Source organism: Lissotriton helveticus, chromosome 5_1 (assembly GCF_964261635.1).
Source record: "Lissotriton helveticus chromosome 5_1, aLisHel1.1, whole genome shotgun sequence".
NCBI lineage: Eukaryota > Metazoa > Chordata > Amphibia > Caudata > Salamandridae > Lissotriton > Lissotriton helveticus.
In genome coordinates, this window is record NC_136065.1 from 1,178,341,663 (window position 1) to 1,178,367,420 (window position 25,758).

The window sequence follows — 25,758 nt, forward strand, 5'->3', positions numbered from 1 at the left end:
GGGCAGTTGCATCCTCTACTGCCCTATTTGCTGGAGTGCCTCCACATCTGATCTGCAGGGCGGCAACGTGGTCCAGCAGGCACACGTTCACGAGGCACTACTGTCTGGAGACAGCTGACGCTGCAGACACTGCTGTGGGTCAAGTGGTGCTACGAAATCTCTTCAGATGAAGGTGAGCCTCTGTGGATTCCCGTCTCCTGTCATAAAAGGTTCTTTCATATATATGCAATGTTCATATGTGCATTTATTTGCTTGCATTTGCTCTTATTGCCTTTTATGACTCTCGTGTTGGCGTACTGCTTTCTATCCTTATTCAAGCATGTGAATCTATGAAAGACACCCTAATACTGGAGAAGAACAAAAGTTACTTACCTGTAAACTGTGGTTCTCCAGTATTGGTGTCTTTCATAGATTCACATGCGACCCACCCTTCCTCCCCTCAGAGTCTCTCTTCTCCTCATGCACTCTTGGTCACTTTGGTGCTACGAAAATCTGAGGGCTTGAGCTTCTGAGGAGAAGGTTCTAGAGGGGGCTGCAGCCTGATTGGCTGGAATGTGGACCATTATAATGACATGGATATGTTACTAAAGTGAATTCTCCCTTTAGGCTTCTATGGGCCTATATTGTTCAATGGTACTTTTAAATTTCTTATTTATATTTATTTACATATATTTATATGTATATTTATGATGTTGTTTATATATATATATATATATATATATATATATATATATATATATATATGTATGTATGTATATATGTATATGTATGTATGTATATATGTATATATATGTATGTATGTATGTATATATATATATGTATGTATGTATATATATATATATATATGTATATGTATACATATTAAACAGGGCTCGACAAATCCGAAAAATTGTACTAGTCCTGCAGGTCTAGTACCATGGAAAATCCCCTCGACCTGACTCCAACCCACTTGACCTCCGTCTCTGAAAGCGGAGCAAAAGTGACAAGATAACAAGATTTAAAGGCATGTTTATTGCTCATTTCCTTTGTGAGCAATAAAAATGCCTTTAAATCGTGTTATCTTGTCACTTTTGCTCTGCTTTTAAAGACCGAGGACAAAAGTTAGTTTGATTTCCTACTCGCCAGAAAGGGCGAGTAGGACCTAAAAATAGCTCGTCCTCATCCATTCTCCCTCGCAACTGCGAGTGGATTTGTCGAGCCCTGTACCGTGGGACTCCCACTTCGACAACGGGAATTATTCAAGCATGTGAATCTATGAAAGACACCAATACTGGAGAACCACAGTTTACAGGTAAGTAACTTTTGTTCATCACTTTCACATCTGCACGGTCTGCCTAACATTGTAAGGCTCTTTACCAACTGCAGGACCTCCTACCAACTTGGGTTATCAAGTCTGCCATCTTTAGAACAGATTATTTCTTTTCATTATTTGAGATGTCCTCAACATATTGGCATTTCCCAGCTAAAAACAACACACTTTTTGGAATGCAGAGATCCTCCTTTTATGCAAGGCTTTTCTTTTTGTGCAGAAGATATTTGTACTTGCAAAATCTACCAAGTTAACTCCTTGAACACTTTAAAATCTATGCATTGGCTACATTACTCAAGCCAGCATATAACCTTTTGTTTTTTGACAATACTACTGATGTGTTGCTGCTTTTTTAAAGAACATTTTGTGTTTTGAAAATCACCCTCTAATATATAAATGATAAAGCTGGAACTCTTGAAGCAGTTAAAAAAATAGGTGTCAACACACTCTCATTCCCTCTCTGCTTCTGTGCATTTGGTTCATAAGACAATGCGATCCACCCAGATTACAACTTCAATTGCTTGTTTTTTAGACTATATTACAGAATGTTACCTCTTGCAGTTTACCTCAGATGATTCCCCTCAGTGACCCTTGGGTAGAGGCTTTTATCTTTGATTGTCCTTCAATTCCTAAGACACAAAAGTGCAACGTTCTTCTAATCGCCCTACCTAGCAATGGCAAAAGTATTTTTGTTCCTGTGTAATAGCCTGCTGTACTTTGTCTGCTCACACCCCTTGATGAGGCCCAGGGCAGGCCCTCGCAATTTTGCTTTCTACAGTGCCCCGTAAAGTTTTGAAACTAGGTGGTTTGGAAATCCCAGAAGAGTAGGAAATTGTGGTCACTTCTGTAACAAGAGTTTTACTTGAAGAACATACTTGGAGGAATGCAGTAAATTTATTGAAAGACTGTACCTGGCTTAACACATTCCTTCACTTAGAGTAGCCCTTGCAAAGGTCTTCAGCTGTAGAAGGCACTTCAACGTATTTACTTTTTTTTGGAGTAGTTCTTCAGTAGGTTTTCTCCTCAAGCCAGGTCATACATGGGAATTAAACATGACACCATATTAACAGCTCCCCTATTCAAACTTAGGCTAACGACAGTCTTAAGTTTATATCCTAGATTTATTAGTCCTACTGGGGATAAACCTGCCAGGAGAATCTTATCTTCTAATAGAATCAGTAACATGTACATTTAAATATTTTTAGCTATTATACTTGCAAAAGATTAATCTTTCGTGTCAAAGTTTTCTTCACAAATTAATCTGAATCTGTTTGTTTCCATGCTTCCTTTTTTCAAAAGCTTGCTTACTATGTGCGTAGTAATGAAGTGCTGTTGCATGGTGAAAACTGTATAACTTGAAGTGCCACAGCTTAAATTTATTTATTTATAGCTTTATATACCGTGAACCAGGCCTAGCATGTATCGGAGCACCTCACATAGCAGCTAAGAAAAAACAGATTGGCAACTTACATACAAATAACTATCCTTATCAAGAGGATTGTAAAGTATTGGGTGTGGTATCAAGAGTACAGGAGAGAGCTTGCACAAAGGGAAAGTCTTGAGTCTTGACTGTGGTTTGGTTAGGAGTGGAATCAAGTACTTGGTTGGTAACTGTCATCCGTAGACATGGTAGTGCATGTTATTCAAGAGAAAGGATCGGAGGTGATGTGCTGTAAGAGCAGGTTTTTACTTTTGAATTGTGCGGTGTCTTAGGAAGAGAAGTTATTTTGTAAAGTAATTCTTTGAAAAAGAGGTTGGATATTGGGGAAGCAGAATGTGCTTTCAAACCTTTGGGGTGATCCTTGAAAAGGACCAGTTACATATTTTTAAATAAAGACTTTCAAGGCCTAGTGAGTTGGCGCTTCATCTGGATCAACCAGATTTGACTATTATCTGGGATAGGTAACCTGCTAAATTTTCATGAAGGGTTGTGTCAACAGGACAGGCCTACTTGAGGAAGCATCTCGCTTAAATGAAGAGCCATTTTAAGGTGATCAATGTGGTTGTGGTGTGCTCAGATCTTCTTTAGGCTGATGACAATCTTGTTGCTGGATTGTGTGTCGCCTTTAGAAAGGGTTCGGTGCATTTGGAATCCCCATTAGCTGGGTGTTTCTATAGTCCATTTTGGGTAGCACTAGTGATTGCACTGTCATTTGCACTCTTTGGGATCATGGGATTTATTTTCAATAGTTGCTAATTTGCTTTTGTATTTATTTTACTGTAGCAATGATAGGGCACATAAAGATTCAGGGTCTTGTCTTGGGTGAAGTCTGGTGATCTTGCTGTAGTACGATTGTAGGTTTACAGTCAAGTAGGTACTCATCAGCCAAGTAGGTGAGTTGCAGTGTTTTAGGAAAATTGACGGGATTCCGTTTTTTGTGCATTTAATTTCAGTAGTGCTAACTTATCCATGACATAAATCATCTTAGAATTAGGTTGTGCCTTCCAGGGATGACATTTTCATGCAAGGTTGTGTGTCAGCCTCCTATAGGTTAAAGAAGATGTTGGTTTCCTTCAGAAGTACAATGAGGGGTCCCTAGTAGAGGTTAACCAGCGTTCGAGATTGGATAGATGCTTGGTGAATTGCTTCTTATCGAGATGCTGGGTCCGGGAAGGACTCTGGCAGGTTTATTTGGTGTGTAAGATTTTTCCAGCGATGATTCAAACCATTTCAGAACTATACCACTTAATCCCATCCTTTCATTTAGTGTTTTAAGTAGGGTTGCATGGTTGATAGTGGTGAATGCTGCTAATAAGTCAAGTAGAACAAGGACACCTAATACACCATTGTCTAAAATATGTTGAATGTTGTCTAGTATTTGAAGCATTACAATCTCTGTGCTACAGCCACATCTAAAACCCAAATGATGATCATATAAAAGATTGTTTTCTTCCATTATTTTCTTCATTTTTTGTTGGGATTCAGCTTTCTACAACTCTAGCTATGAAGGGAGAGGCTTTACATAAGGCATGAGTTACTGACATCTTCAGGAGCTCTGTGTTATTTTTTGCATAGGAGAGTTACCTGGCTAAAACACTGAGGAGTTGATTTTTTTTGTTAGGCAAGGTGTGATGTATATTTGGGTCGGCCAGAACACATGAGGACATTTGTAACATTTCTCACAGTTTTTAGGTCGAGCCTAGGCAGTGCATGTGCTGCCCTTCAAGGCATGCTGTATTGAGGTAGGGACTTGAAGCTCCACCTACATTTTTCATTTGCTTGTGTCCTTGCCCTTTGGTGAAAAGGCTTAGTAATCCTTTCTTAGTATCGCCTTGTCTCATGTTGTAACATCCCGTTACATGTGTTGTTCCTCGGTAGGCTTTAATTACAGCCTCAGAGTACTATGTTCTCAAATAGCTGTATCCTGGCTGCTGTTGCAGACAGGACACGCTCTCTCCTAATGTTTTTTTATTTTTATAGCACACATTTGTAATGCAATTGGTCTCGCATTTGCGAGAGTTTAAGCTATTGGCATTGTAAATTACCAATTCCTTTTATTTATCGGTTTTAAAAACACATAAATAAAAGTCATTGTTATTTACAATTCCAATAGCTCAACTCTCATAAATGCGAGACCTATTGCATTGCAAATGCTTGTTGTTGCTTTGGATTGCCGTCTTTGAATTCAGTAGTTTTGTTGACAATTGTGAAGGGTTTTTTGGCCAACTTATTGTATTGATTTAGTTTCACTGTGAAGACTGATGCTTTGAGTTGGAAAAGCTTGTTTTGTTTACTTTGAGTTAGTGTTTTCTAAATTTGGTTTTGAGGGATTATCATGCTATTGGTGCTAGGGTTTGTGAGGTTGCGCCTTTCTTCATTTACCTTCCAGTGAACAGTTTATTTGATTTGCAGTATTTTTGTGTTTTTAGTATGGGGCAGCAAGCTCACCTTCGGCATGTGTCGGAGCTCATTAAAAGGGTTTATTTATGAGATGGCATCTGTATCAGACGAGATATTACTTAGTTTGATGGAGATTATGTTTTGAAAGTAGATCTATTTGTCTTTTCAATGTCCATTGACCCCATGAGTTTGTTTTAGTGCACGGTAGGTGGCCCTATCAGTCCACTGGAATTGATGATTCAGATGCTACTAAGTCCATTTTGGCAATTATGACGTCCAGGATAGCACAGTTTTCATGAGTTAGGGTAGAGCAGGATTGATTCAGATTTGCAATCCGGAACAGTGCAGTTGTGATGCAATTGCATTCCAGGAGAATCCCCAATGCACCTTAATTAAAGTTGCCTAGGAAGATGCTGTTTGCAGACAGGTTGTTTTTTTAGCTAAGAATTCTCACAGTTGCTCAATAAATGTGTGCTTGTCGCCTGGTAGATATATGATGTAGAAGATATAATGTGGCATTATTGAAGCTCTTAATTCAAAAGACAGACATTGAAAGGTTGCTTAGTTGACGTGATTTTGCATTTGATGGGAGGATTTGTGGATGACTGCAGCACCACCTCCAGTCTTTTCTATAGTTCAAAATCTCATGGTCCTGAGGGATAGGGAGGTCCAGGTAAGGTTGGGATGAGCTTGTTATCCAAGTTTATGTTGGGAATAATAGGTCCAGTTTTTTTGTTATGCAATTTCTATGACTGAAGTCATTTGAACCTACATTCACATTACGTGATGTAGGTGTCTCTTGATTAAATAATATCAGCACCATTGTTGTAGATGGCGGTATTAGCCTCACTATTGAAATTGGAATGATTGTCTGAATCCATGGTGTATTTCCTTAGATTATGTGACCCTAAGCCCTCTCCTGAAAGTTTCTGTCCATAACGAGGTGTTCTCCATGAAGAAGGAGGTAGTCTGTCTTTAGTGTTCCTTTTTGTCCACAGTTGTATTGGTCTCCAATGAGTGTTTCAGGGAACTTAAGACTTAGTGTTTCAAATTCTTAGCTGGTGTTTTGGATAGATTAAGGGGAAAAGAGATTTTGTGGGAGCTGTGTGCTGATTTGAGTAAGCAGTCTAGCGGGAGCTGTCTGTTTGGTTCCAATGTTGGGCCTGAGCTGCATTGTGGAAAGGAGCCAGGTAAGGACAAGTTGATTGATCCCGTTTTTCCTTTCTTCCACCATAGTTTTTATCCGTGGTTACAATTTGGCAGTTGCATTCACACACTCTGCCAGGGCTTGATGAGGGTTATATTTTTATGCCTGTTGAGAACTACATGAATGCTGGCTGACCAGTGGGAACCTTACTTGCACTAGTAGGTCCTCTGGGAGCTCACAGCCCTGCAACCTTGTTAGGAGCACCTAACTTCTGCATAGTAGTAGATGATTTATTTCTATTACTGCGATAAACGTCTATAAACCAGGATTCAAGTAGCCTCTGCCTAATTTATAACTGTAGGGAGATGGACGGTCAAATGTCACCATGTATTAGGCACTGGTTTGTAACAGCAGCAATGATACCAACTGTTTACAGGGTAGAGTGTGTGTTACGCATCCATCCACACATGGCACCTGAGAAGAGAATAAACTATTCTGTGATGAAGCTCCCCAGAGTTTAAAATTGACTCAGAGTTGTACTTTGCCATTCTAGCATAATCAGTTCAAATCCAGAAAGCACTGTTTGCTGATTTCCAACCCACTGCACGTTTCACTTCTGCTGGTTTCATCCAACCAAGAATTCCAAGATCATGCCAGGCATTTGAGTAAGACTCCTCCTGGTTATGTGATGGGAAAAGTAGCACTCAATCACGGAGGCTCTCTGCTAAGCCAGCTAACGAGGGGAGGGTAGATGCACCTGCAGCATAAGCCTAGTGAGGCTCCTCTTTACCAGCTTGTGTGTGCATAAAGAAGTAATCGAGAGTGGTGGTAGAAACATCTGTTTGGCCTCTCCGTCCCAATAGTCTCACTCAACCTGTAGCCTTGAAAGAATGGTGTGCATCGTGGACAGGTTCCTCTAAAGAATTCTGGGGCACAGTAGTGCCTGGACCAGGTGTGGGGTTTTAGAAAACAATGGTTACTCAGTGGCCAATGTGGACCAAGGTAGACGCAAGAATTGCACGAGAATTAGAACAATATTTCTCAATCAGAATGGGCATTTAGTGCCAAAAGAAGCAGCAAGGAATTATGTTAACCGGGACACACTCCAAATCCAATAACACAGTATTTATTTTCAGCAATATGCAAAAATAGATCAGGTGCTCACATAAAAAAGGGACAGAAAGCATGATGTGGTGAGTGAGGGTGACTTCAAAATATATACATCGCATTGACAACACAAGAGGGAGGCTCCTAATTAACAACTTATAAACAATGCAAGGAGTTCCTGTTGTAGGGGGTCGACGACGTTTCGATCTCAAGGACTTCAGATCATCTTCAGGACAGAGCATATGTGAGCGAGAGGAATTAGAAAAACCAGGCAAGGCCGGTGTTATCGGAAAAATCATTAAAGGCGGACGCAATGAAGGCGTCTGGCGGTAAAGAGATATTACTTGATAACAGGTGGATGTCTGAAAAAGGGCGTAGCACTGGCCCAGGTGAATGGAAAATAATCGGGGCGTGTGTTCGGAGAAGCGCTTAATTGCTGATTAATCCTGCATGGGAGCTCTCAAAACGGCTCCAAACGGTTGTATTCTTTGATATATTATCTGGGTGGCCGATCAATTAGGTGCTAAAACACTGCGGTATTAATTCCAGTAGGGGAGAACTAGCCGTCTCCTTTCAGTAGCATTCCTTAGTGCAAGACATCATGAGTCCGTCTGTGTAGGACGGGCTGTACCTCTGTCCTGGAATCCTGGCTCGCTGAATAAACAGGAGTGGATCACCCTACCCCAAGTAACACAGAGGATTCATCCAGACATAGGTAGGGCGGCATCAGGGATGTCACACTGATGGGGCGCAGTTAGCGCCAAACACTGCACTTAGATCTTGCCACCATCTGTGCAGATCGCCACGGTTCGCGTCATCCTTAACGCAGGTTTGGAATGTGAGTGAATGGAGCCTAGGTCACCATGCTAGTGGAGGGTAGTCACACTGATAACTGTAGGTACATGTGAGTAACATTCTCTTGTTTACTTGATGTAGCGTAGTTCTACTACACACAAAATACGTAACCACATTCGACAATTACCTCAAGTAGCTTCTAGCTAATATAAAATGCTGGCCATTGCCCATAGGGCCCTCTTTAGCTTTGACACTATCTATCTACATGAGAGATTTGCTTTTTATAACCCAGGGAGATAGCTGCGTTCCTCCTCTCAAATACTGATGCAGACCCCTAGGTTCAACCGCCAAAGTCTTGGCGGCAGCTCTTTTGTTCGGAAAGCTGGCTTGGCATGGAACGCACTGCCATTGTCATTGCGTGGCATCAAGGATCCTATAATCTTTAAGAAAAAATTAAAAACCCTTATTTTCAAGTTACTGCTTGGCTTTAGCTTCCTTTTCCACTACATGTGCCGAGACTCTCTGTTGAGTAGTCGTGCACGGTACAAATAATTAGAACATCATAACATAGCTTGGGTATGTGCAATGTAGGCATAAAAGGGCCGAATTCATGTCGGATTTTCAAAACGACAGTTGACAGCGTAAATGAGTTCCTTTTAATTACTTGTATGTGCATTTATCTGTTATGGATATCTTGTAAATCTGGGATCTGTCCTAGACATACCGTAGATACTGTTGCTAGAGTGTGAATTTACCTTGAAAAAACAAGACATAAGGCATTTTGCAAAACAGGAACAGTTGATTTAATTAAACACTTAGGCAAAGAGTACAGCTTACTGAAACGGGTCTGAGGACTGTCTCAAAGTACAGTCCATCCAAGCGTGTTTTATACAGTTTAAGGTATCATAAAAGTACATCCGGCGATCCTTGTTTGGTAAAAGAATGCAGGCCTTGCCTGTGGAGCCATAAATAAAAGGTCCCTGATAAAATGCAGATGGACCTCACCTTGCGTGGACACAATGTCGGTCAGTGGGTAATGTGCCCAGATGTCTAGCATGAGGGGTGTGTGATCACCTTGGATACCCTGTACCAGAGACTGTCTGGCCTGAATTATAAGTGCACTAAAGAGATTGGAATTGGCACTAACAAGATTTCAAGGCTTTAGGAAGGGATTTGTAGTAGGCCTGGCCGGAGTTTGCAGAGTTTCACTTTGCTGAGTTACCGAAAAGTTCTGCAAGCGGGCAGAGTCACAGTGACTCAAGCTCCTAAATCATGCGCTCTCTTAAATACTTTAAGAAACAGGTAATATAATCATTTTTCCACCTTCTTTGTTAAGGGAAGTCAGACCGGATGCTTGAAAATATTAAAACCTACAGTGCTGCAGCACTAAGGAAGCTGCCCTTCAGAACAAATAGCCTCCACACGCCTCATCCTCAGACTCCCTCGCCACAGCCACATCACCACCCACCTAAAAGATCTGCACTGGCTCCTGGTCAACAAGAGGATCACATTCAAACTCTCACGCACGCTCTCAAAGCACTCCACGATGCCGGCCCAGCATACCTCAACGAACGACTGTCCTTCCGCACCCGATCCGCCAACTTCGCTCCGCTGACCTCGTCCTCGTCACCGTCCCACACATCCGCAGAGCGACCACCGGCGGCAGATCATTTTCCTACCTCGCCGCAAAGACATGGAACACCCTCCCCGCCCACATGCGCCATACACAAGACCTGCCGACCTTCAGGAAACTCCTCAAGACCTGGCTGTTCGACCAGTAGCTGTCTCCCCTCCCCCTTAGCGCCTTGAGACCCTCACGAGTGAGTAGTGCACTCTACAAATGATTGATTGATTGAAGTACTGCTTGTCGCCTGTTTATGCAGCAGGAATCGATGCACAAATCTGGTAATGAAGTAAGGGAGGTGAGGCAAAAATAACGGGGTAAAGAATAACACGGTCAAGAACAACAGGGTAGGGAAAAGAGGAGGATGGATCAGTAATGAAGGACATGAGCTTAAGGACTCAGAGAAGTGGGAAAGCGTAGCAGAAGGAAGGACTGGTGGGAAGAAGCAAACACCAGAGGAGGGATTTCAGCAAAAGTGAAACTGAGAGTTCAAGATGGCGCATTTAAAAAGCGTTGTTAATCAAAGAATTTAAGTGTAATTTGCAAACGAACAACTACAGAGCTCTTCCCACACATGTCCTCCCTATCGGTATTTTCTGCAATCAGTAGTTAGGTAAATCAGTACTCATATTTGCCTAGAAGACCTGCTTCTTCCTTTCATAAAAGACCCTGAGTTCAAAGCGATGTTGAGCAGGTCCTTGCTTTAGTTTCTCCGAATAGAGAACCGGGTCAGCCTTAGGATCAGGATCTAAAGTGTGGCGAAGAAGAGAAGGCCCTTTTGGTCGAATTATTTCCCTTGGATTTTCCGTGACTACCACACAACACATTCAGTGGTTAAAATCTTAAAAAATGCTCTATGCATGCAACATAACTACACAGCAAAGGCCGTAAAGTTTACTGCACCTTCACCCCCTCTACACATTCCCCCGCCCTCCGCTACAAGCACCCCTAGGCCCCTTACCAGTTGGTGGAGCCCCTCCCACTCAAGATGTTCTCCTTGGCCGTTCGTAAGGACAGGCTGCAGGTTCAAGGAAACCCTGGTGCCCCCCCTGTTCAGAGAGGCTGCCCTCTGCGCCCCTCACTCCAGTCCTCTACCTGCCCTCCTTTCAGTCCATCCTCTTCTGGGTCCTCCTGCACTCTTTCTCCCCTCATCCAGTCCTTCTCAGCTTCTCTGCTCTTCTTCGCTTGTCTCTCTTACCCCTTATTCTCTCCCTCCTGCCCCTCGAACCACTTATGTTCCCTGGTACACAAAGGCTTGCAGCAAAACGAGACTAGCACCGAGCACTCACTGGGCTTTGGGGGGGGGGGGGGGGAGTTCTGGGCGAAGTGAACTGAAAACTTAAGCAGTCTCAACCTTGGCTCCTCCCCTCCGCACCCCTATCCTGGCACTTAAACAAACTGTCAAAAGACTCGGAGAGAAGAGGTGGAGGGAAGGAGGGAGCTGCTAGAGTGGATGGGAGCAAGTTTATTGTGCTATGAGAGGAAGGAACGAGCTGGAGTGGGCACACTGTAAACTCTGTGGCAGAGCTGAGTTTTTTGCCAAGCTCCACACTCCAAGTGGAGCGCAGAGTTGAAAAATTCCACCAGCGGAGCGGAGTTTACCGCCCACACCTATTGTGTAGTTTGCTCTAGCCCTGAAACTGGGGGTTCACTTAGGCTACACCTTATACCACATTTTTTAATAATTCCTAAACTATAACCATACAGAAATCCTAATTTTCCAGAAGAATGTTGAATTGCCAGAACTCAAGAAGCTTTTTTAGATCTATGAACCGTGATAAAGCTTGTTTCCATGTCCAACTGTTTGACTGGAGAGGCACATCATGGAAAATGCATAACCTGCAGAAAACGATTATTATACAAATCTGTGGCGGATTAGGATGTTCCAAACAGTCCTAAAAGACAGTGGGTTCTTTCTGGAAATGGAGCTTGCTTTTTAATGCATTCCCCGTATGCATCCAACAGACCCAAAATAATGCTGCTGTTCTTGTAAGAAGCATTGTAGAAAAAAGTGTAATAGAGTTAAGACCCCCTTCTATGAGCCAAGGCACCTTCTTCAGAAACACAGAAATTGGGCATGTGCTTATTGCTGGTTAAATTGTGTTCTTAATAGTTCACCTGTTTGGTAATAATACCCAACACTAACTCATCCTTTCTTTTGTATTCCTGCTACCTTAGACTGGACTCCTATAGTCACAAAGAAGACACTTCTGCGTTTCCTGGGAAACGAGCCCTCATCTCCTTTCTCTCTTGGTTTGATTACTGCGATCAGCTGATCAAAGAAGCACAGAAGGTTTGCTAAGTGTCTTGTTGAATTGTTTTGCTGCTTGTTTGGTGGTGGTATTAAAATTGGGGCCATCCCTTCAAGGTTGATTCCTGCAGTCACACTTAGCATATGGTTCAGCAATCTACTAAAAGGCACCCTATTACGGCTATTTCTTAAATGTTTGACCCAAAAGTGTCATGCTAAGTTGAGACATCTTACTACTACCGTTATTTGTATTGGCTAAAAAGCGTTCTAGTGAGTGTAAAACCATTTTGGAAGCAACCTTCTGGGCCGTCTTGAGTTGTAAAATTGTTAAAATGTTGGGTTTCTTGACCACGCCTCCAATTGAGCCATTGTTATTTTGTAAGTACATGAAATAGTCATTGCAGCACTGCAAAATGTAACTGTGATTAACCTTCATTATTATTACAACTAGGTTCTAGTGTGGTGGAGTAAGCACAAACACTTTAGTGTATTATTATATCAGTCTGTTCCTTTTAATCGGTGGAACAACAGGGTCTGGAAAAGAGGACGATGGATCAGTAATGAAGGACATGTGCTTAAGGACTCAGAGGAATGGGAAAGCATAGCAGAAGGAAGGACTGGTGAGAAGAAGCAAACCCCAAAGGAGGGATTTCAGCAGAAGTGAAACTAAGAGTTCAAGACTGCACATTTAAAAAGCGTGGTCAATCAAAGAATTTAAGTGTAATTTGCAAACGGACTACAGAGCTCTTCCCACACATGTCCTCCCCGTAAGTTTTTTCTGCAATCAGTAGTAAAGTTAATCAGTATTCATATTTGCCTGGACGACCTGCTTATTCCTTTCATAGAAGACCCTGAGTTCAAAGCGATGTTGAGCAGGTCCTTGCTTTAGTTTCTCCAAAACTACATAGCATAATACAAAATATCTTATCCATAAGACATGATTTTTCAAAGTAATATAAAACTCAATGATACCTAGGGGTTCTCGCAGCATCATCCGAACAAGAGCAGACAGCCATTTACAATGTCACTCTTAAAATGGTCTAATAAAGACACCGTTCATTTTTTTAAAATGTAAATTGTAAGAATATATTTATAGTGTTTTTAAGCGAGGTGCAGAACGTTTTCTGCTTCAAATTGGCATGAGTGGAAATAATTAAATATCCATAATTGCATTTCTAACCATTCTAATTGCATTGTTTCTGAACTACGGAAAATTACAATTTTCTTAAACCTTGCTTAATATAAAAAGAATATAAAAATAATAGATTAATACTCCACCGATCTTTTTACATACATGATCATTAACTTGATCTGCAACCTATTTTCATGAGAAGCATATGAATAATATGCGGTAGCTTACGATAGTGTTTAAGCAGTGTGGTCGTGGCTGGTTAGTGAACTTCTGAATGTCACAGAGGAAGCAAAGACTTAAGGTATTTCATAGTTCATAGAAGGAAATAAGGAAGAATAACAGCTCATTACACCAGAGGAATGGCATGAGCACAGTGCTACTTGCATATCCCATGCAGAAGTGTTTTCTGCATTGTGAAAGCTTCATACCTTTAAGTGTTACTGGTTTGATGTTCTATCAAAAACATGAGAAAGAATGGTATAGGTGGGTTTCTTCTGTCGAGAGAGGCTCACTCCTCCCATCCCTTCTAATATAGGCCTCTCCAAACTTCAAGATGTTTGTGCAACCATGTTGTGTTAGAAACTGCTGCAGTTTCAGGCCAGAGGAGCATAGTTGTTTTCCCTTCACTTCGAAATATCTGTACACCCACCCCACCGTTCTCCCTACCCCCATTTGAATATTCCAAATTGACAACAAAAAAAATGTATGAGTTTGCTAGCTAATAAAAATACATACACAATGTAGCAGAATTGTAAACAAACGTTTGGCTTTCATGTACACCTTACGTCAACTATAGATTAATAAACATTGTGACACCCAGTATTTGCAGTTTTCCAGTCTAATATGGTACAAAAATAATGTGGCTTTTCCTCTTTGTTTGTAGACGGCTGCTGTGGCTATGGCCAGGTGTGTCCGGGAGCGATTTTTTGTTGGTGTCATGGAGCCACAGTTGATGCAAACGTGAGTGGGCCCTGGTTTGTGATAGCTATATTTTCCTGTGTACGCAGAAGCGCTACAGAAATGATTAAAGAGAAACGTGTACATACACCATACCTTGATTCTCTGGCCAAGGCTCTTTACTGCAGTGTGCTTAAACTTAGTGTTGGAGGCTGAATTATGTAATTTCTAATAATTAATTGGCAGCTCTTTCTTCTGCCTTTTCCTCTTGTAGTAAAAGCAATTGATTGTAGGTGGACTCGGACAGTAAGTTGCCTAAGCTCCTTCCCTCAGACAGAATGCCGTGGAGGTATTAAAATGTGTAAGGGCACTTAAGAAAACGTGCTTGCACCTGAAAGTGTGTAGCTCTGATAAATTTGTTTCCCCTCTTCTTGACAACCCTGATTATGTTAGCGATGATGGTGTTGTATGAACTGCAGAAATATTGAACTACAAAACTAAAGATCTAAGCATGGAGCAAATCATGTATAAGAAAGTAACCGTTGTATTCTAGATTATGATTGTGCAGGTATAAAAATATATATTGAATATACACGCACAGATTAATTGCCGTCTTGTTTGACTGATCTGTTCAATTGTTTTCAGACTGAATGTCTTCTCAAAAGCCCAAGTGGTGTGACAAAAAGAATGAATTAAATATGTTGTCATTGTTGTTCCGTTCTCCCTTAACCCTCGTTGTCCAGGTCAGAGATTGGCATCCTTACATCAACAGCTTTGCTTCATCGGATTGTTCGACATGTCACATCTCCCGTTTTGCTGCAGGAGATAGTTTTCTTCATTCTTGGAGAGCAAAGAGAGCAGGAGTCTCTGGCAGACATCAACAAATGCAGTCTAAGACATCGGCTTATAGAACACTGTGATCATATTTCTGATGAGGTAATGATCTTGCGCTGCAGACAAAATGTTGACATTTTTGATGGTGTGGGTCTGTTTTGATCTTTTATCTACTGTTTTGTGCAGCAGAGATATTTAAACCATTTTCACTTGTATAGTAGCAGTACTAGCTAGCACAACATACAGGCTGTAATGCTTTCTGTCACACCTCATCAGGTCATAGGAAGTCCCTGAGGAGTCACTTGACAATACAATAGTGTGGAGCAGGACCTGAGTTTCTTCATAAGGTTGCTGAACAGTGCTTCTCTAGAGTTCCCCCTCCATTTGTTTCACACCTGTTTACTATTTCATGATAGAGTAGGCAAACCATAGAGTTTGTCTGCGTTTGTGTGGAATTATTGAATTTGGATGACCCCCTAGAACTGTCACAAAATTTTAATGAAGGGAGAATAACATTTCAATGTCTTAATTGCTCGATTCTTGTTCTTTGGAAATAACCTGAGGCTGGTTGAGCTAACATTTTATCAGTACCAAGTGTATCTCGATTTATGCTACTAAGTGGTTTGAGACCATGTGGTAAATACATTTCTAGATATAATTGTTTGTATGGCTTACATCTGTAGCAGTTATTGTGAAATCGGAATATGACCCTGATTATTCAGTAATGTGACGTTACAGCAGCGCAAATTAAATGCATTTCAAGTGCTGTGACATCGCTTTGCAGGGAAATCTTACCCTTGGTCTCCAGAGACTCAATAGTAGTGGCAGATGAAAGAATGCTGGGCATGGATCTCCTTCCTGCCCCAGATCTTTGGCAGTCTTCGAAAGAGAAGAGGAACAGCAGATGGTGATGTGTATTACTCTGGGTCGCCATACGCTCGAAGAAAGCAATGGAATGGCTTTTACTTCACCATTCACTTACTCCACTACATCCTGATAGACTCAGCAGAATACTGCTTTGTTCATCAGTGGCTCACTATGAACAGAGCTGTCAAGTAATGTGCCTGTAATTAATTCTTTCTGGGAGAGCAGGTACAGAACACTTAGGGAGAGAAGGGAGGAAAAGTCAAGGTAGAAGCATGGAGGTGTGTTAACAATCATATTTAAATAATTTAGTAGGTGAAGGCAAGCCTGGAAGCAAATAATAAATGTAAATGTAAATGTAGGTATACTTATATAGCGCAACCTGTCACCACAAAGGGCATCCTGGCGCTTGCCTAGGGAACCCGTCCTGGTATTCCCCTGTGAGAAGCCCCAACAGGGTGTCCACAGGGTGAAAGTCAGGCATCCCGCCGCGAGGGGCCGTTGTGGAGATTAAGCAAGCTATTGCCCAGAGTCGCAGAGTGTGAACCCGTGAGTCGGGGAGGCACCGGGACGAGAATTATCGAGTCCGTGGAATTTTTAGCCCAAGACCCGCCGGGGCGGGGAATTGAACCCTGGTCCAGGACCGATCTCAGATTCCGGGTCTGCTGCCTCTAACCCCTGAGCCACACTTCTCCAATAAGGGCAGCAGATTAAGTAGATTTCAATATAGATATATGTAGGAGAATGGAGGAAGTTGTGAGGACAACGGGAACGAAAGGTGTGTAAGTAGGCAGCATATTTGTATTCTTTCAGGACTTCGGAGGCAGGCCAAAGCAAGCAATGTGAGGGATGTTTGCAGAACAACAGGTAGATTTTTTATATTCAGTTGTGTGAAGCGCTTAGAAGGTTACTAGTAGGTGTGAATGTTTGAGGAAGTCCTTGTTGGTTACGGTTTCTGCTGTGGGGACCTTTATGGAGCAGAGATGAGGTTTATGGTGTATGTATACAGATAAGTATCAGTACAGCAAAGTGACATGAAGATAACTTTTTCATTGCTCATGTCGCTGATGTCTCGTGGAACCTCTTGTTTGAAAACATCACTATTGATGATATCTACCCATATATTTTGTGCATATCGCAAATTAAAATAGTTTTTGATTAAATGATTTAGGGCATCTCTGAAACTATACAGCTATTTGGAAACTGTCAATATTGACGGAATAAAGAAGAATTTACAATTTATTTTATTGTGTTTTATTTAAAAGAAAACCCAATTAAACATAATTTTGCCACTTTGAAAGTTATATATGCTTCACTATCATTGAGTAAATCAAACCTAAAAAAATAAGAGTATGAATTACACACAGTTTAGTAGAATAAATGTGGGTCTTCGTCAGATTTTTCAATAAATGCATCATCAGCCCACTGTTCTCCCTGAGAAGTTCAGGGAAGAATTCTGTGTTGGACAGTACTCATTTCTACTAACATTGCCTAAAGAAAGTGGATACAACTGAAAAGGCTAGCTTAGTTGGAAAACACTTTAATTTGGCTATATGTTTATTATAAATGGTATTGGTAATTTAGATATGCGAGTATGAAAAAAAAATAACAAATTGAAATACTGTCAAAATAGTGTTTTGGGATCCTTCTCACAAGCAGAGATTTTCAGAACTCAAGAATTCAGTAAAAGACTTGTACCCTGGAGAAGGACAGTTACAATAATGTAATGTTTCAATCTAGATTTAAAGGCTTAACATCATTTACACCTGGTTAGTTAAGGGGGATTAATGTTCTCTGCACTTTAAAACTTCCAGCCCAAGCATGGAAGTTAACGCAGTTTTATTGCTGTTGCAGGAAATTTCCTTTTAGACATGCATACCATGAACATCAGTTGCCTGTAAAAAAGCCTCACTGCATCAATTATATTAGCAATTTAGGTTAGTAAGATGCACACTTTCTTTCCACGCTGAGTCTTCCCAAGATTCCACTATAATGGCTAAAACTTAAAAACCTCCCCATTGTTTTATGTTTTGATAATATACAATATTCATGTCAGTTGTACTTTTCCACCTGGTGGTAGTCTTGTAATATCCTAATCCTTCTGTAGAGAAGACTTAACACACCCTGCGCTTCAAAGCAGAGTGCAACTATTGAAAAGATAAAACTACAATAAATTCTGTGCCACCACAAAAACCTCTTGTAACATGAGAGAACAGTTTTGGATGATTGACCTGTACCCAAAAAACACCGACCTGCATATCTAATAAACTAAAGTATTGTAAATATCACAATAAAATAAACAGCCCCCTAGGCAGTCAAGCCTTATAGCAAGAACTCCACTGTTGAGGTTGTAAAGCTTTACACAACTCCTTAGAGAACATTTAACAGCAGAACTGACAAATACAGACACAGAGGTAGGTACGTTAGTACATATGTGAATGCAGTAAATATCTTCTTCATGCAGTTACAAGTCTGATTGTGTTTGCTTTTCTGTTGATGCAAATATGTGAATCTTTAGTGAATGCTGTGGCTGAGGAATATTTAGTTAATACCTTTAAGTATAGTTATCCGCTCTCAGCAAACTTTATAGATTTATTTTATTATTTATTTAAAACATTTGTATAGCGCGGCTGTCACCTTGCAGGTATCCTGGCGCTGGAGAAATTCTCCTCAGTGAGGAGACTGAGGGCGGGTAGCCAAGTGAGTGGATTTAGGATTTAGATTTAGGATTTAGGGGAAAAGTCAAGTTTTGATACGATTTCGGAAGGGAGGGAGTTGAGATATTCGGCGGATGTCAGGGGGCAGTCTATTCCACAGTTTTGCAGCTGCGACTCTGAAGGATCTTCCCCCAGTCCTAACCTTGTTGAATCTAGGTACTGTGACAAGGCAGGCTGAGGCAGAACGGAGGGTTCTGGTGGGGGTGTACCAGGTAAACATGGCTTGCAAAGGTCTGGGTCTGACTCCGTGCAATGCCTTAAAAACAAGGCAGAGGGCTTTGAAGGCCACTCGCTGCCTCAGAGGGAGCCAGTGCAGCTCGGCTAGGGCCGCTATGGCCGAGGATCTCCTGGTCCAGCCAAGGGCTAGTTTGGCGGCGGCCGACTGAACTCTTTGGAGTCGGTCCAGCAGCACAGCTGGAGACCGACTCCAAAGAGTTCTACATCTACACTGAACCTGTTTCTTCACCCCAGAGTGGTACATGTGACAGTTAAGTATTAGCTCAGAATCAAATTAAATTGATACATTGGAGAGCAATATTGCAACCCAGCCCTACTCAATGAAGAAGAATGGCGGAATGTAGGGCTTATTAAAAGGTATGATTTCGCTTTTCCAAGGACTCGCAGCCTGATATTCTGGAATATTCAAGCAAAGTGAATCTTGTTTCTATAAAAGATACTTATTCTGAAAAACTGTAATTACTTGTAAGCAGCCTTAATTTTACTTAAGTGAGTCTTGTGTTCATAGTCTTTAGTTTTCTGTCTTCAAGACAATCCATTCACATTCCACTCTGACTGTGCCTTTTATTATCATGTGTGACTGAGTATGAAGTACGCTGGTGCACATATACCGCTGCTGGAGCAAAATCATGGAAGACCAATGTAATGTGGTCCGAGTGTCCAACACAAAGACGGGTCGTTTTTAGACTCTTTATCAAGTACCTTTTATTTTCAGGACTTTGGTCTATTTTGTAAGAGAGGTTTTCAGCGAAAATAAGGGACAGAGAAATAAAACAATTTGTTGAGGAGGGTCAGGTGTTGTCTTCAAGGTAGGCCGTCTACTTCTTGGGCTTGACCTCTGGGCTTGCTGCTTTTCGAGCTTCTCTCCGTCAGGCTCCTCGTAAGGTTAGAGCGCAAAAGAAAGGGATCGGAATTAGTCATACCTGTCTCTCTTTGTTATTCTGGGTGCTACCATCACCAGGCGTAGTGTAAGGAAAAAGGGGCTTAAAGTAAAGCGGGAAAAGAGGGCAGGGTATGCAGGAAGGGAGTCCGGTAATATCCGTGCTCTTTGTGTGCTACCCCTTATCGCCCCACCAACCCCCCAGAATGCACCCCGAATTGGCACTTGCCTTGGGCCACGACCCGTCAACAGGGCCGTGGCGTCTGGACCCGGGGCGTCCTCTCCCCTCCTTGGGCCGCCGGGTGTGTGCGCCTTGTCTGCTCTTGGGTGGTTCTCCTCCGTGCTCCACTCCCTCCACAGCTTGCCTCCGACGCTCGGCTCCTTCGGCAGCTAGTCTCTCGTCCTTCTGGCGGCTTGCCTCCGCTCGGCTCCTCTTACAGCGGGTCTTTGGTCCTTCCGGCGGCTTGCCTCCACTTGGCTCCTCCGACAGCTGGTCTCCGCTTTCTCGATCGCTGGGCTCCTCGTCTCCGGCCAACCTCCAACTCACGGCTTCCTGACTATGCCGTCCCTCCTTCGTTGGGGGTGTCTTTTTATCGTCCCTCCTCTGTTTCCACGATCCGACGTCCTTGCACAGAGCTAAACCGCTGGTGGCGTCCGGTCTGGTTGGGGAGACCTCGCCCGTTTAACTCCACTTCCGGTTGGCGGCTCCGATGGCTTCCTGGTCAGCTTCCTGGTCATTCTCACAATCAACTACACGCAAACCTCACTCTCAGCCCACCCACCGACACCTCACACATCGACGCCTTCAACTTCAGACGCTGGATCAACGACTGCGCCAACACCCTCGCCCCGCTGAAGAAACCCACCCACAGAGACACCAGCAAGAGAGCTAGCTGGTTCATCCCAGAACTAGCCTCCAAGCGAAGCTGCCGGAAACTAGAGAAGAAACGGCACAATGAAAAGGCACCGGACAGCCTCGCAGCCCACAAAGACGCCATCCGCTAACTCCATCACCTCATCAGGTCTGCCAAGAGGACCTCCTTCAAAACCGTCTCGACAATAACAGCAAGGAGCTCTTCAACATCGTAAAGGAACTCTCCAACCCCAGCTCCAAATCCAACGACATCCCGCTGTCGCAAGCCCTGTGCAACTCCCTTGCCACCTTCCTCCACCGCAAGATCGCTGACATCCACGACAGCTTCAACGCCCAGACAGCCCCAACCGACATCGACACTCCAGACACACCCCGCACACCATCGACCACGACCCCCTGCCAGCCTGGGCCAACGTGAACATAGATGACACCATCAAGACCATGAGCACAATCCACTCTGGCACCCTGTCAGACCCACTCCCGCACCACATCTTCAACAAAGCCAGCAGCTCCATCGCACCCCACCTGCGCAACGTAATCAATTTCTCCTTCGAGACCGCGACCTTCCCAGAGAACTGGAAACACGCTGAGATCAACGCCCTACTCAAAAAACCCAAGGCGGACTCGAGAGACCCCAAGAACTTCCGGCCCATCTCCCTGCTTCCGTTCCCTGCCAAGGTCATCGAGAAGATCATCATCAACAGACAGCTAACCCGATACCTCGAAGAAAACCGCATCCAGGACCCATCCCAGTCAGGGTTCCGCAGCAACCACAGCACCGAGACTGCCCTCATCGCAGCCACCGACGACATCAGGACCCTGCGGGACAAGGGTGAGACCGCGGCCCTCATCCTCCTGGACCTCTCCGCCGCCTTCGACACCGTCTGCCACCGCACACTATGCACATGCCTCCATGCCTCCATGACGCAGGTATCAGAGACAAGGCCCTGGAATGGACCACCTCCTTCCTCTCCGGCAGAACCCAGAGCGTCCGCCTCCCCCCATTCCGATCGGAAGCCTCCAAGATCATCTACCTCAACATAATCTCCTACACTGACGACACTCAACTGATCCTCTCCCTCTTTAAGGACCCCCTCACTGCCAAATCCAGCCTCCACGAAGGAATGAAGGCCGTCGCCGACTGGATGAAGATCAGCCGACTGAAGCTGAACACGGACAAGACGGAGGTCCTCCTCCTCGGCTCCAACCCTTCAGCCTGGGACGACTCCTGGTGGCTTACGGCACTGGGAGCAGCCCTGACATGGAAACGCCCTCTACGCGGGAGCCCCGGCCAAGCTCATCAAACGACTGCAACGCATTCAAAACGCCTCTGCACGCCTGATCCTCGACGTACCACGCCACAGCCACATCACCCCCCACCTGAGAAACCTGAACTGGCTCCCCGTCAACAAGAGGATTTCCTTCAAGCTCCTCATCCACGCAGACAAGGCACTCCACAAGACCGGACCAGCCTACCTCAACAGACGACTCTTCTTCTACATCCCCAACCGCCAGCTCCATTCCGCCGACCTCGCCATCGTTCCTCGCATCCGAAGAACAACCACCGGCGGCAGATCCTTCTCCCACCTCGCCGCCAAGACCTGGAACACCCTCCCACAGACCCAAGACCTGCTGACCTTCAGGAGGCTACTCAAGACTTGACTGTTCGACCAGTAGCCCCCCCCCCCCTTTTTCCCCCACCGCCTTGAGACCCTCACGGGTAAGTAGTGCGCTCTACAAATTCTTGATTGATTCATTGATTGATTTAGCTTCCTAAACTTGAACAATTTCTCTGCTATCTATGTTCTGGTGCCATGCATACCAGTCAAAACAACCATGAGTCCAGTGGAATGGGAGGATAAGGGCATTAAGGGCTTACTGGTTTAAGAGCTGGGTAGTTGACAGAAGTAGATCTGATTACTTAAAGTGCAAAAACATAAGCTAACTTGAATCACTGGTCATCATGTCAAAAGAATAATATGAATGTTAATCATGATTCTTGTAACATACATTGCACAGCTTAATTATGCCAAGGTGTTTGAATCATTGATCTGTATGGACTTCCTTTAGTCGTTTTTAGTAGCATTAGGGAAACTTAAGGCACTGACACCCTGCTGGTTTTAGTGGTCTACATCCAACCTAACAGAAGGGCATATAGTTTTCATCTATCTTAGTTGATTAAGAAATTGTTTTTGTTTAAGAATCAGCAGAAGTAATTGCATGATGGTTACCATGGATTTCAGTTGAAACTAGACTATCGTTGCAGAGTCCTTTTCACTGTATTGGAAAGTGATATTTTCTGGTCTCCCAAGGAATATGTAGACCAGTAAGTTGTGTAAAAATACAGATTACATTTCTTTAGGTTCATAATATTATTTTGCAGAGCTGTTAGCATTCCATTCACACCCTTGCCCACAAATCATGTGGCATTCTCCCACTTTGCAAGCAAATGAAGGTCACATTTTAGATTAACACCATTTGTTTATGTACATAGTGATTCTGTTCCACACCATCTCTTCCCGTTGAAGGCAGCTGTGAGCGTTCTCTAGGTGCTGTATTCGCTCAGATGTTTCTTTACTTGCCCAATTACTGAAAAATGTTACTCAGTGAATGAGGTGTTGTACCTCCATTTTGCTCCAATGCGCTTAGTGAATGATGTGTTGTGCCTCCCTCTATCCCAATGCACTAAGGTATCTGAATCAGAGGAGGGCAGTTGGCTGCTGTATGACTCCAAAGTGCACTGTCTTTCTTTGAAACGAAATAATTTGTTTACATACAAGTCAATGTCAAGTATATGCATATTACCACAATATAAAGCAAAAAAAGTAACTCTACTTTTGTTTACATACCAGTGTAATTGATATCACTATTTTCTTTTAGATTAGCATTATGACGCTGAGGGTCTTTGAACATCTTTTACAAAAGCCCAGTGAGCACATTCTTTATAATCTTGTTCTAAGAAATTTGGAAGACCGAAACTACACGGACCACAGCTTACCTTTCCCAGAAGATAAGGACGTGGTGGAGAATGGACAGATAGTAGGAGCAGTGTAAGTTTGAAGCATAATGTTTTGAATTGGTAATGTTTACAGCACAACATAGCCTGGAAAATCTAGTTTCCACTTCTCCTGTAATTAATGAGATTGTGAAGGTAAGAATGTGATTAAGATTATATATAAGACAATTGTTGACTCATTTCCCTAATGACCAGTAGACTCATGTATATGTTTGTACTCTTGAAGCCTCTTTTTTAGGTCGAGGACTCCGTCGCACTGTGTAAGCAGTGTGGGCGGAGCCTGAAGATTTAATGTTTCTTAGAGGGGGCCTGGAACCCGCCCTCTGCTCCATTGGCTGGCCTAGTAAATGCTGGCCAGCCATTGGAGGAGAGGGGCGTCACTCGGTTCAAGCCCCGTCTTCTTCGGATTCGGGGGCGTTTTTATAAGGTTCTTTCTTGTTTTCTTTCTCTCCTCTTCCCATTGGCTGAAATTTTACCTTCCAGCCAACGGGAAGAGGAGAGAACGAAAACACGCCCCCCAGTCACGAAAATGGCAGTGGTTTCTCCGAGGCATTTCTGCCTCGCCTCGGAGAAACGTGGTCGTGTGGAGCGCTCCTCTCTCGTCGCAGTTTCCTCAGCTGATACGAACAGCTGCCGCTTCCTCTGCTCTCCTCCAGCTGGTGCCACCTGCCGAGAAAAATGAACCGCGCCACGGGCTTCCGACTCACAAGCACCACCGCCTGCAACGTCACGTTGCGTTTTGTGACGGACAAATACTTCTTCTTTGTATGGCTGCTCTGCGCAGGCAGCAGTCCCAAGTTAATATTTCGGTGTTTTTTTGGTTTCTGTTCCCCAGGCTCTAACGCTGCCCGTTTTTGACGTCCGGCTATAGCGCCAGGAAACCTTTAGTAACCGGCCACCGACAGAGAAGACCGCACCCAGGCGTCCGCGTTCACTTCCTGGTGTGTGAGAGCCCATTCCTCTGCGGCAATCATGGAAGGTGCACGGCGTAATCCATGCCGCGGCGCTTTCTTCAGTCGTCCGGTCGCCGCAGCATATCCTGAGTGCCGCTCAACAGCAGCTGTAGGATGGAGCTGACGAGGAGCAGGCAGGATCCCCTCAGCCGTGCAGCAAGGACTCCCAACAGAAAGCGGCGCCGGAGTTGTGAGATGGCGACGAGGAGCAGCTGCAGCACTTGCAGGGCCCTGTCCCACAAACCAGCCACGCCTGCCCCCTCCTCAGCCTTATCCGCTGCTCATAAATGGCATCGCCGGGCCCCTGCACCCCGAGCCCCTGCAGCCTCCTGCCGCTGGCCTGCCCAGGGGCATGGCTGCAGTGAACGTGAACATGATAAACAACCTCCCTGGAGCTCTGCACGTAGCCCCCATCCGGCCTCCAGGGGCTCCATCGCACAGATGGCGCAGGCGGTGGTGGCCACATCACGGTTCCGGGTGGTGAAACTGGACTCTAGCTCTGAGCCCTTCAGCAAGGGCCGCTGGACTTGCACCGAGTACTACGAGTGGGAGCAGCCTGTGTAGGCCCCTCACAGGTTGGTGGAGAGTGTCAGGCAGGCGGCCGAGGAGAGGGAAAGCACCAGCGAGAGCTCGGCCAGCAGCACACTGAGCCACTATAGTATAGTGGCTCAGTATACGGAGAGCGCAGGCAGTGGAGAAGGCCCTGGTCTGCAGCAGGGGTACTCAGAGCCCGGGGTTCAGAGTGCCACCTTGCCAGCACAATCGCACCCGCCTAAAGGCGGCTATGGACAGCAAAAGCCGGGCTACCAACCTCCATTGAACCCTTCGGCTGGTCATAGTATAGGGGCCGTGCCTTCAGTGCACCAACAACCCCCCTATTCACAGCCTGTACAGACTCTGCCCCAGCAGCTCCACTATGCAACCCAGCAGCAGATTCCCTCCGCCCTCATCCCTCAGAGCCATGCCGGCTGCTCAGACTACTGTTACAGGGAGCGTGGCCGATTACTTGCAGCATCCCCATAAGCTGCAGACCTCGGTAGCGCCAGGACAGCCAGGGCTCCCGGCCCCCGGGCACAATCTTTCGGCACACATGCAATCCACAGCTTCACAAGCACAATCCACAGCCTTTGCTATGACTGCTGCACATGCACCCACGATGATGCCCACGTCAGCGGCCAGCAGTCAGAATGTGCCCCAGCAAATAAATCTTCCTCCTGCAACGCCTGTCAGTCACAGCGTGTGTCAATCCTTAAATCTGCCCACTGCGTCGCAATCCAGTC

The 25,758-nt window shown here is 44.3% G+C and overlaps 1 protein-coding gene across 1 annotated transcript in view; it reads left to right on the top strand.

The window, feature by feature from the left end:
- Nucleotides 1–25,758, top strand: part of FHIP2A (FHF complex subunit HOOK interacting protein 2A) — a 359,146-nt gene that overhangs the window by 110,148 nt on the left and 223,240 nt on the right. The window contains exons 8-11 of the mRNA XM_078643886.1: nucleotides 12,002–12,116; nucleotides 14,090–14,166; nucleotides 14,847–15,039; nucleotides 23,390–23,559. Of these exons, the coding sequence (XP_078500012.1) occupies nucleotides 12,002–12,116; nucleotides 14,090–14,166; nucleotides 14,847–15,039; nucleotides 23,390–23,559 (555 nt within the window). The remainder of the gene's footprint in view (nucleotides 1–12,001; nucleotides 12,117–14,089; nucleotides 14,167–14,846; nucleotides 15,040–23,389; nucleotides 23,560–25,758) is intronic.